Here is a 12,439-nt window from a genome sequence, read left to right on the forward strand (position 1 = left end):
AAATGGAAAATTCCAGAAAAAAACAATTCAGAAGTTTTAAACTGTGCACCGCTGTTCCAATCAATATGATGAAATCTCACACCATCCCATTCTGTCCCACCGGAACGTGAATCATCCCTTTGTCCAGTGCGCCCCTGCCCGTCAGTCACTCACAGCAGCCACCTCGGTTATCAGATGGACAGTCCTGGCAACACAGTGCTTGTGTTCAAGTGACCGTTTTTATGTGACAATATTTTATTTAATACCGTCCCCAAAGCACAAGAGTAGTGATGCTGGCAATTCAGATTTGACAAAGAGAAGCTGTAAGGTGCTTCTTTTAAGTGAAAAGGCAGAAGTTCTCACTAAGAGAAAAAATCATATGCTGAGGTTGCTATGATCTACAGTAAGAACGAATCTTCCAGGAGTGAAATTGGGATGAAGGAAAAAGAAATTTGTGCCAGTTTTGCTGTTGCACCTCAAACTGCAAAAGTTACGACTGCAGTGCATGACAAGTGCTTAGTTTAGATGAAGAAGGCATTAGATTTGTGCAGTAAGATACTGAGAGAGAGAGAGAGAATGAGACCTATTCACATAACTTCCATTACAGCATACTGTTATAACTGTTCTATTTTACTATTAATTACTGTTGTTAATCCCTTACACACTGTGCCTAATTTATAAAATTAATCATAGGTATGTATAGGAAAAAACAGAGTATATATAGGGTTCGGTACCATCTGTGGTTTCAGTCCACTGAGGGTGGTGGAACTTATCCCCTGCAGATAAGGGGAGGTTACTTACTGCATTAGTAATCTTACTTATTCGCTATACTTCACCATGCATGTGAAGTATCTCATAATGATTTCTAAAAAGAAACATCACTGTCCTTATAAATCAGCATCACCACGAATATCACCTCCTAGTACAACAACCATCTACACTCATTTTCTTGGTTTTGTCTGTCACAGTATCTAGTTTATCCCCAGATTACTTTAGATGTCATCAATTACAGAAAAACTCCTACACAGAATAGATACTTTATAGCTGCATACGCTTATTCACCTAAGAAGTAAAGACCTCAAAGAGCATAAATGCAGTATAGCTTTATGTTATTTGGAATTTTAGAGAAACCATTCCTTTAGGAAGAAATTTTGAGACTGACTTCCTCTTTTCACTTTACCTCAAGCCTGTCTTGACTGACTTTCCTTGCTACCTGAGAGTGTGCCGATAAGAGTTAAAGGATTTATCATGAGACAATTACAACTAGCTAGTTTTAGGTCTGGGGGAGAAGCGAAGGCTGTACTCCTCTGACTTGCATTGCATTACCTTTAAAAATAACACAACAAAAATTTTCTTTTACAAATCTATTCAAATGCAACTTACATTTAGTTCAAAATTAAACATATTAAATTAGCACAATCAGAGACGTTCTAAACCTAAACCAGGATTTTGATTTACTCGTTTAAAACTATCCTGGCCCATAAAGAATAAATAAACGACTTCAAATGCACTATCTGAAAATCCCAACACAGAGAGGCAGCTCTTGACCAAATCAGACACTCACTATCAAATCATGCACCATAAAATCTGCACCTAAAAAGGGACCATAACTGCAGCTCTGAACGCCATGAGGCAGAAAAAGAACCTTCCAGGCTACTTTCTGGGATGAGGCCAGAAAATTAATGCCTGATATGTTGGACTAGTTGTAGCACCGACCAGTACTCAGGCTGGGTTTATTTGAGGACAGCCCTTTCCAAGGAGGTTTCTTACTCCTAGAATGTATAATAACTAAATAAATAAAGTTTTTATCATCTTACTACTCTATACTTGCCCAGCCCTGGGTCTCCCATCATTAATCAACCAATCCCACTGAGTCCATTGAAATCCTCTGCTCCTTGTTAAATTTCCCAAATCCTCAACTTTTTTTTCAAAAGTTGTCTCCCTGCTCTAAGTAAACCCAGGCTTTCCCAAAGGATAGAATTTCCCCGAACGCTCTCCGGTGAAGTCCACTAATCCCCCAGCATCACAGAGTGGCAGGGAGAAGTGTGGGCACCTCCAGGTTCCTCGATGCTGCTCCCATTTATTTATTTATTTATTTATTTATTTTGCGGTACGCGAGCCTCCCAGCGCTGTGGCCTCTCCCGTTGCGGAGCACAGGCTCCGGACGCGCAGGCTCAGCGGCCATGGCTCTAGGGGCCCAGCCGCTCCGCGGCATGTGGGATCTTCCCGGACCGGGGCACAAACCCGCGTCCCCTGCATCGGCAGGCGGACTCTCAACCACTGCGCCACCAGGGAAGCCCGCTGCTCCCATTTAAAGCTCACACTCCTCTTCACTCTCCCTCCGCACAGCTGCCATCTAGGGGCTCCCCCGCCACTCCCGCCCACTGAAGAAGTCTTCAGCACCCGGCTGACAATAGATCTCTCCTTCAAATGCCACTCTTGCCATAATCCCAGGATTTCAGTGTCCGACTTCCTTGACGTCCGTAATTCCAACGCCTGCATCCTCCGGTCCATTTTAGCTATCCAGTTTACAAGACCACATCACCCAGGACTCTCCTCCCAGGCCTGACACACCGTCACTCACATTAACTCCTGCTCTTGCATCTCAGAGTCCTCCACCTCCCTAACTTCTACGTTTTCTCCCAACCTGTCCATCCATTCTGAATTCTCTTCCTTCCTCTCCAGGCTACATTCCTGGACTGATCATCCCAACTACTCCTTCACCTCCACCCTCAATTCACTTGCATCCCAGTAATTCTGCTGTATCTACCCAGCAAAACTCTAACCCTAGAGCAGTCCAGTAATTCCTCCCTGCTCCTCCACTGCTAAAGGGAAAAGAAAAAGCTAGAGAAGGGAGAAGGAAGCAGAGGGAAGAAAGTGGGAGAAAGGAGGAGGGAGAGGAGGAGGAGAGAGAAGAGAATGTTACGTCACCTTGAAGACAGCTGGGCTCTTTTAGAGTCCACCATCACCTCCTTTCCCATTTCCCCCAACGACCAGTCTAGACCTTCATGATCCTCTCAAGCTCATGCCACACTCTCAGCATCTCAGCCACTTCATCTGCAGTTTCAACGTGACATCCACCTGACCCCACTGGGCCACCAGAATCTCAGTCTCTTGCTTCTTAGCAGAATGGCTGGAGGTTAACACAACTTAAAATAGATCTACTGCCAGTTAAAACCAATACACTTCCCTATGCCATCAAAAGGCAAGCAAAATAATTCTGTGAACATAGGTACAGTCGTGTGTTTTTAGGTTCCAACAGGGATCAGGAAATAACATGTACAAATAAACTTGTGGGAAACGTAAACATGTAATTAAACCTTTCTAGAGGCTGTTGACAAGATTATGTTCAAGACTATGAATTGCCTAACTGTAAAGAACCCAGAATCCACTAATTTGCTATTTGTTTAGTAAACCCTTTCCCCAGTGAGAATAAAGATGTATACAACAATAAAAACATAGTTTTAAGAGGAAATCATCTAAATTAAGAGAACCATTCTGATAACTGTACTTGAGAAGCATCTATTTTCATAAAACTATTTATATACCAAAAACTAAAGATTCTTGTCACATCAACAAACATTAAATGAAGGCACATGATGCAAAACACCGTGTCAAACTTTTCAGGGGATACAAAGAAGTTAAAAAAAGAGACAGAGAGGGAAGGAGGGGTAGAGGGAGGGGTCCCTATCTGTAAGAGTCTTCTAGCTCTTGCAAGAAAGAATATGTGGTTAATAAAAATAATAATAGCATAGCAGCTAACACTGACTGAATGTTTACTATGTGCCAGGTCCTGTTTAAAGTGTTTTACTTGTTTTAACTAATTTAAACCACAAAAGAACCCATGGGATAGGTACTATTGTTATCACCATTTATCAATAAAGAAATTAAGGCATGGAGAGGTTAGGTTACTTGTTCTACGTCATACAACTGGTTAAATAAAGCCAGATTTTGAATCCAGGGAATTTAACATAGAAGGCAAGTGCTTAGTCACCAATCATCATAGCGTTCAGCCTAAAGATTTCTAACTACTCAGTAACTCAAAGCAGAGGTTTTCAAAGTATAGTCCGTGAAAACCTGGGGGTGCCTCCTAGCCCTTTTGAGAAGGCAAAACTATTTTCATAATAATACTACAACTTTATGTGCCTTTTCCACTGTGTTGACACATGCACTAAAGGTATAAAGGACAGGCAAAAGCGTTCGGTGCCTCTGGACAACAGCGTCAAACCGTACTAGCGGTCAGTGTATTCTTCAGTGTCAGTGCTCTCAGACAAAAAAAGAAAAATAAGAAAGAACAGTTTTAAAACACTGGCTCACTTAGGAATGTCCCTGGTGACTTTTCATATGCTCAACCCTTGAGTATGTATCTTTGTACCATTCTGTGTGATGAAACAGGAAGGGGAGGCCCGGCTGCTGCGTCCTGGGTGTGATGCTGCTCCCAGGACAGCACTGGGTGCTCTGTGAGCTGCCAGCTGAAGCAGGTACTTTTTTCACGGAACCCTATTCTTACTCGAGAGAAGAACTGACCCACAAACTTGGTATTTGGCAGACATTTTCTTAAAAACAAATGAAATGAGTCATTTTAAGAGAATAAGGGGCCCTGATATCAAAAGCTTTGAGAACAGCTGACTCCAAGAAATGCTGGAGGAAACGAAACTGAAGTTCATTTAATGTGTCGTTTTCATTAAGTCTTACTATTTCTTCTCAGCCTACAAAATGAGTGAACTATTATTACATACCACTTTCTTAAACTCACACATGAAAGTGTGATCACTTGAAAGTGTGAAATGACACATAAGATTCCTTAGGAAGTTCTCACTTACCTTCATTTCGATAACAGTTTGCAGAGCTTTAGTTTTGGCAGAATCGGGGGCATTCTCAAATCTCCGATGCATCTCCTATACAAGAGAAGCAAAAAAGAGAGTAAGTGTCCTCCTTTTCACTCTCATTTTTTCAAGAGGAGAGTGGAGAGGCAAGGGAGTAGTAGTTACATGCAAAGATGACTACCCCGGCCTTGTAAGATACTCTGATCCACTTTCTGTCTTCCTGACCTTTCCCTGTGGACCAGGGAGCACACAGACTGCATTCAGGCTAAGGGGCACAGGAGGGTCCCCATCTCTGCACACCTGGTTATACACGGTAAGTCACACAGACCCCAGCCACCACAAGAGGTGAAGCTCCGGCACATCCCCATGTTGTGTGTCACTCTTCCACAGGACTCTGAGACATATTATCAGAACTCCAAACAAACCAAAAAGGGGATTAGAAATAGTCCCTTTCAAAAAGGAGAAATCAGGACTACCCTGGTGGCGCAGTGGTTAGGAATCCGCCTGCCGATGCAGGGGACACGGGTTCGAGCCCTAGTCCAGGAAGATCCCACATGCCATAGAGCAACTAAGCCCGTGCGCCACAACTACTGAGCCTGCGCTCTAGAGCCCATGAGCCACAACTACTGAAGCCCGTGCGCCTAGAGCCTGTGCTCCACAACAAGAGAGGCCACCGCAATGAGAAGCCCGTGCACCGCAATGAAGAGTAGCCCCCGCTCACCGTAACTGGAGAAAGCCCGCACGCAGCAACAAAGACCCAACACAGCCAAAAATAAATAAATTTATTTTAAAAAAAAAGAAAAAGGAGAAATCAAAGTAGCCACAGTCCCCACTGCACAAAACAGCTGAAAGCATTTGTGTTGACGACCTCCTTTGCATAGCATCCTCTCCCCCAGAGCAACAACCACCGGGCTACCTACGATGGAAATCTCTCTCTAGAGGGGCTACGATCAGAAAGAAAAAGAAGGTAAGACTGCTGAACAAGTTTCCTAAACAGTCTACCTGTAGCAAATAGCAGAAAAACATAGCTATTTTTTTTCAATCCAAATGTCAGTGCGTTCAGGATCAGAAAGGAAAGAAGGAGGTGGTAGAATATCACAGTTGGGGTCTTCAAGGATCCCCCTGAAGTTACCAGACCTCCTCAGGCTATCTTCTTGTCAGATTCTGTCGATGTCTCTGAGTCAGCCAGTACTTCCAGAGTACCCCGGTACAGCCCCTAGTGATGGCAGAGAATACAGATGGAGACTTCCCATCTGAACAGTGCTGGTGAAACTCTAGCCCTGCCCTTGCTCTGCCCATCTGACATGTATATAGATGTTTACTAGGTCACTCAAACGTATTTCATTCAAAACAAAACTCGTGATTTGCTCCTCTTTAACGAGCCCCTCCTCTGAAGGCCGATGAGTGTTGCCCATCTCCTTGAAGGGCATTGCCCTGCCGGTGGTTCAAGCCAAACAGCAGTGTCTCCTTTCATTCCTCCCACACCTTCACTTCCTACCACCTTCTAGAGCAGGTCCTAATTGTTCCAGCTTCAAAAGAGTTCTTGAATTTATCATTTCACTCCACTTCCGGTCTAGTTTAAGCCTAGGTTACTACAACAGCCTCGAGTTAAGTTTCCTTTCATTTCCTCTGTCCATTTTAAAGAAAGCAATGGTGTACTCTAGATAAGGCATCAACAAATCATGGCAACAGTCTGTTTTCAATCCTTCAACGAGTTTCCTATTTACTTCTCACCCTCTACCAGGTCAACACAATCTGATCGTAACAGACAGAAGAGTAGCCCTCCTGTCATAACTATGTTAAAACTAGACAAAAATGCATAAAGCAACTGTTTTCAGACACTGGAAAACAAGCAGCACAGGACTATGATCCTTGAGAGAAGAGACACTAACAAGGTTACGGTCCGGACGTGCTATCCAGTATGGGGCGCAGGGAGAGGAAGACCAAACGGAAAGCAGCAGTCCCGCAGAGCTCAGAAGACAGATCAGTGGGTAAGAGTCCCAAAGACAGTAGAAATGTGCAGAGCAGAATGACACAGAGGAAGACGCTAGCCAGAAAAGCAGCAGTGTCTGATCTGACAGGGGTCCCCTGGAGTCTTTGACCAAATACTAAGCCTGCATGTACAGGGAAAGACTCCACAGTGTCCAAGAACAACTACTGGGGACAGAACAACTACCAGAGAGCTACGAGTCGAGCAACTACCTGAACTCACATGGGGCCGGGAAGAATTCAAGCTCCAAAGAGCCAGAGTGGAGAGAACATCAGAGGCACTGAGCAGAGACACCAGGAATGCCACATCTTAGGAGTAGAGACAGTCTAGCCCTGGAGGGGAGGCTACCTAGACTAGAGCCAAGAGAGTGTAAAAGCAAGTCTCCTTAAGGATCGAGTTAATCCACAATTAACCCCTGCAAGATAAAACACTTCATTAAGACAGTAAAATGCAGAGCACATTAATCCAGGACAAAATCTGAACACACTAGTTCAGGCCATAATCACCTCTCACCTGCTTTAAAACAACAAATTCATCAGTTCCCCCCAGCCTCTAGTTTGTCCACACTGCATCTACTCCCTACACTGTAAAGAGGTGACAAATTGGGCACACAGAGATTTAATAATATGTTTAATAAATGACTGCAAACTTTAAAATGTAACAAAAATAAAATGAATCCTGCTAATTGTAAATAATCGTCACCTCTTAATAAAGTCCTCTATCCTACACTTCACATTTTCCACTTAATATTTCTGCATCTACTTGAAATACTAAAACTGCATTTCTTTGAAATATCTCACAATTCAGACCCTGAACTAATTTCATCTGACGCCTTTCCCATTACCTACTTCCAAATTAGGGAAATTTCCAAATGCTTTACAGTGAAACTATTACAATTTCATTTTAAACTCTAGCAAGCATATCAGCAATATATAAGGAAAGAAATCCATTTGAATAAAAAAAAAATCCTCCTCTGCTAAGGAACTAGGGTGCACTTTAAACCATTCGCAGGCATAAAGCTTTCCCGTTAAGATCTTGTAAAACCTATCAGTCGTAACAGATTTCCATGCAAAGGCCTGCGCATTAAAGCTCATTATGAACACATCCTGCAGTCAGTGGGCTGACCAACTCCCCTTTCCCAGAGAGCACATCGAGCCTCTGACTTCTGCACCGTTAATAAAGGGAGAGGACTTTAGGAATAAAAAAGAATGTACCATTCAGACAAATGTAAGAAGTCGAATGTGCTAGTGCTTCCTTTATTTCCCTCTTTTTAGCCTGAAAATTTGCACTGCACAGAAATTAAAGTAAAGTACAGGCAGAATGATCTGGATCTTGTTATACTGTCAACTGTGGTACACGGTAGAAAATGTGTTCAGTTCCTCTCACTGATTTGCTAAAGAGTAATGACTAGAGAAAGAAAACAAACAAGTTAGGAACAAAATTTATCCGTTGTTAGTAGTTTCTTTCTTTTTAAAAGTAAGTCAACATTTACTTACACAACTGAGAGAAAGGAGCATTTGTGACTGAAAAGTAGTACTTATGTCTGAAATTTCTTTCTTTCAAGTTTCAGGTTTTAGCCTCCAGCACACCCTTGGTTCAAGGGTAGACGTCCCTTCAGCAGATTTCAATCCTCCACACAAGTTCTGGCTTTACTGTACTCCACATGGAGAAGTGAAGAAGGAACCCTCTCTACTCTTCCTGTACCTCAACTCCGCCGTTGTAAGACAGCACTGCACTCTGACCCTTTACCATCTCAAGTAACGGCATGCTTCTGAGAAAACATATCTTCCTGTCAAAATGGAAATGAGGTACAAATGACACACCAAAAAAAAGATGAGGAAGGATAACCTGAATCAAGTTATGCGATGCAACTGTTCACACTTCCAAGTTATGCGATGCAACTGTTCACACTTTCCAAAATCACTAGGAAAGGGCAAACTAACTAGGGACCCTTTTTCTTTTTTAATTCTTCCTACTCTTTTGTCCAAGGTTTCTATTTTTTTTCTATATATGTTTATTTCTCTTTTTTTCCCTCTAACCTCCTCTGCTTTTACCTTACAACTGCCAAAGATACAAATAGGCATTCCTCAGACATGTTAGAGCCAGAATTCCTAGCCTAGAACCTAGTTAAAGAGTAGGGCTTTTAAACCTCAAACACTGCTGCAAATCTTATCATGAGAGCAGTTGTACTAAACAAGGTTTGTTGACTGAAATATTATAGAGACAAAAATTAACATACATGTAAATGTTTTAAAACAAATTAGTATTTTAATTTCTTTTCTTTTTTTTGGCCGTGTCGTGCATCATGCGGATCTTAGTTCCCCAACCAGGAATCGAACCCATGGCCCCTGCAATGGAAGCGCAGAGTCCTAACGACTGGACCGCTAGGGAATTCCCAACAAATTAGTATTTTATTCATCACAATAGGATCTACATTTCAAAAAAAACAGGAGCACATATAGAACTGAAATATTTATTCAGCCTATAGACAATGCTTGGTATGCATATGGATAGCCGATCCAAAAATTCCATAGCCAATTCAGGTATGTTCTGCCAACAGACTGAGAACCAAACTTCGGTGTATCACAGAATCACCTGTAAAGCCTGTTAAAACTCCATACGCCTGGCCCCAGGCACTAACCACGTCTTGACTGTAGCTCAGTATGTGTCCAATAGATGTCTTCACGCTTCCATCCATCAAGGGAAAGGCACTCCAGTAAACAATACAAAATCTAACAACAAGTCACGTAACAATGTAATTTCAGTACAAACAGAAAATACAATGCTTAATTTAATTTTTGTTTCTCTTCTTTGGCTTTTATTTGGGGGAATTATTTACCTGCTAGCTACAGAATCATGTTCATAAACAAAACGGAAAACTAATCACAAATGTTCCTGGATATGAATGCCATTTTAATGTTACTGTATTTCATCAAACCTAAGATGCCACTGATTGTAAGGCAAACCACTGTTTAATGTGCTGGAAAGAAAAGAAGGAAATGCCTCCAAATAAACCATGACCCAAGCTTCTATCATTCAGAATTTTTATTTTATACTGATTGCAGGACCCTTTTTTACTTATTTAACCATAAAGTTTAATCATATATCATTTTGAACTGTTTTACAACGTTCTCCATGCCAATAACTGTTTGTTTCAATGCTGATTCACAACATATTACTGAAGACATAGTGAACAACAGCTAAAGTTAACACGAGAAATAGCAAAAATGCTCACAACATTGACTAAAATGAGCAGCTGTTAACTGTGAGTACACAGGCAAACAAATAGAGCAGGACTGCGGCCTTGATGACAGAGATTTTAAGACGCCATCAAGGATAAGACTTATTAACTCAATTTCATACTGTTGAGATGGGAAAAACTATGAGCCTTGGAATTGATGAAAACCCGCTTTTTTAAAAGATGGACAATAATCCAATAATAATAAAACCCATGGATATCCCAGTGTTGCCAGCTCTCAATTCTTTCTGCCTTTCTTGACACACTAGTGATATAATGTACAATAGCCATTTCAAGTCACCACTCACCCAACCTACAGTTGTTAAGTTCTTTATTAGACTTCCTTGTTCACTCGTAATTCTCCCTCCCCCATTTATTCCCAACACAGCCAGAGTAAATTTTAAAAGCTATGCTAGATCACTCCCTTGATTAAACATTGGCACAGTTTTCTCTTGTACTTTGAATAAAATTGTTGCATTACCTGCAGGGACCCTGAAGGCAAGTGCTTTGTCTCCTAGAGGGCATGGATTTTTGTTTTGTTCACTGCTACTGTATTTCCCTGTGCTCTGCACATGGGTTAGTGCCCAATAAATATCTGATGAATGGAATGAGTGACTCTGGCCCTGGCTACCTCTTCAACCTCTCATCTCATGCCTGTCTTCCCCTTAAACAATATGCTTTTGTCCTCTAGTCTCCTTACTGTCTCCTGAAAACTCCTTCTCATCAGGCCTTTGAAACTGTTAACCTTCTTCATGAAATGATTTTACCCAAATGCTCAGCAAGACTGTTTCAACTTTCTTCAGATCTCCCTTAAAGGGCACCTCCTCAAGGATGCTTACCCTGTTTATCCCCTCTTCCAACATAATTAGACTCAACTAATTTATTTCCTCTCATAATTATCAGTTTATTGTCTCTCACCAGATTTTTAAGTTCTAGGAGGGCACAGACCATGTGTTCTGACATGAAAAATGTATACCCAGCGTGTATCCCGAGGTCACATACATTCTAGAAGCTCAATGGATGTTTGTTGAGTAATGAGCAAAGAAAGACTGTGCCGAGTGCCTCTAGCACCTTGTCACTCTGGAAACGAAACATCGAGCCACAATGTTACAAAGCTTTACTCCAAATTACCATCTTAGCTTCTGTTACCTGTATTTTCTAACACACACAAATTTAATTGTTTAAGGCTCTTGCTATGGCAATAAAAGATTCTTTCCTGTCTCAAGATTGGACTAAAACCTTTTTCTTACATTCTCTTCTAGTGTTGTTATTTTTTAAGAAGTAGCTCTTTATTTCATCTAGAACTTCATTTGATGCAACTACGTACTGTTTTCCAAATAGATGGCGATTATTCCCAAACATGTATCACATGCTTAAAACTATATTATTTCTGGGTTCTAGTCTGTCTCGTCAATCTAGCTATCTGTTACTGTGCCAGTACCACACACTTTAACATCACTGGGTTCAAAACACATGTACCATGAGCTGCTTAAACAAGTGTCCCCGCGCTGTTCTTCTTGCAGAGAAACTGCAACATCATTGGGGCACGTGTCAAGAATATTCCTATTGGGATTACATTAAATTCACAGAGTTGGGGGAGAGCAGCATCTTTATATTAATGTTCCCATCTACAATGTAATGAAAATTTAGCCCTATCCTTTCCATTACCGTTACTGATGTTATTTATTTCATTTTCCTTATCTAACGGCACCGCTAACACTTCCAGAATAATGTAAATACTGATGAACACAGCTGTCTTTGCCTCTCCCTAACTTTAATGGATGCGTCTTAGTGTACATCAGAGTAAGCACTATTCTGGCTACTAGTTTAAAATATGTTTATAATACACATTTACTGAGTTGTTTTATTTAAATCATGCTATAAAAGTGTCATTCAATTCTTACTTTTAGTTCACTTGGTTTAGTTTTCAAAGTGGCTGTAACATTTTATCTAATGTCTTTGAGACAGCTATCAAACACTACAAGGTTGTCTTTTCCTTTCACCTATTACAAATCATAACTGTGAATGCCACATTGAGCCGTTCTGGATTGCTAGAATAAACTCCTTTGGGTCAGAATATTATCCTTTTATCATAATGCTGATTTTATCTGCCAATATCTTATTTATAACTTCTACATCTAAACTCATAAGCAAAACTGGTTTGGGGTTTTAGTTTGTTTTCTAACCTTCGTTAGGTTTTAGTATCCAGTGGTCACACTGGAGAAAAAAGAATTGGAAAAGCTATCCTTCTTTCTGTAAGCTCCAGGCTTAAACTTCTTTCCCTACATTTCAACTTATTCAACCAACATTTCTTGAGTACCCACTGTGCATTTGTTAGACACTGACAAGATAAAATTTCATATATATATATATATATATATATATATATATATATATATATATATA

At 41.0% G+C, this 12,439-nt stretch overlaps 1 protein-coding gene across 6 annotated transcripts in view; it reads right to left on the bottom strand.

Annotated features, from left to right (window-relative positions):
* ERC1 (ELKS/RAB6-interacting/CAST family member 1) overlaps positions 1–12,439 on the bottom strand; it is a 387,619-nt gene that overhangs the window by 289,112 nt on the left and 86,068 nt on the right. For all 6 annotated transcript variants that reach the window (XM_029204193.1, XM_029204191.1, XM_029204194.1 and 3 more), the window contains one exon: positions 4,803–4,877. In XM_029204193.1, coding sequence (XP_029060026.1) covers positions 4,803–4,877 — 75 coding nt within the window. The remainder of the gene's footprint in view (positions 1–4,802; positions 4,878–12,439) is intronic.

Source organism: Monodon monoceros, unplaced genomic scaffold (genome assembly GCF_005190385.1).
Source record: "Monodon monoceros isolate NGI ecotype Baffin Bay Population unplaced genomic scaffold, NGI_Narwhal_1 Super_Scaffold_6, whole genome shotgun sequence".
NCBI classification, from domain to species: Eukaryota; Metazoa; Chordata; class Mammalia; order Artiodactyla; family Monodontidae; genus Monodon; species Monodon monoceros.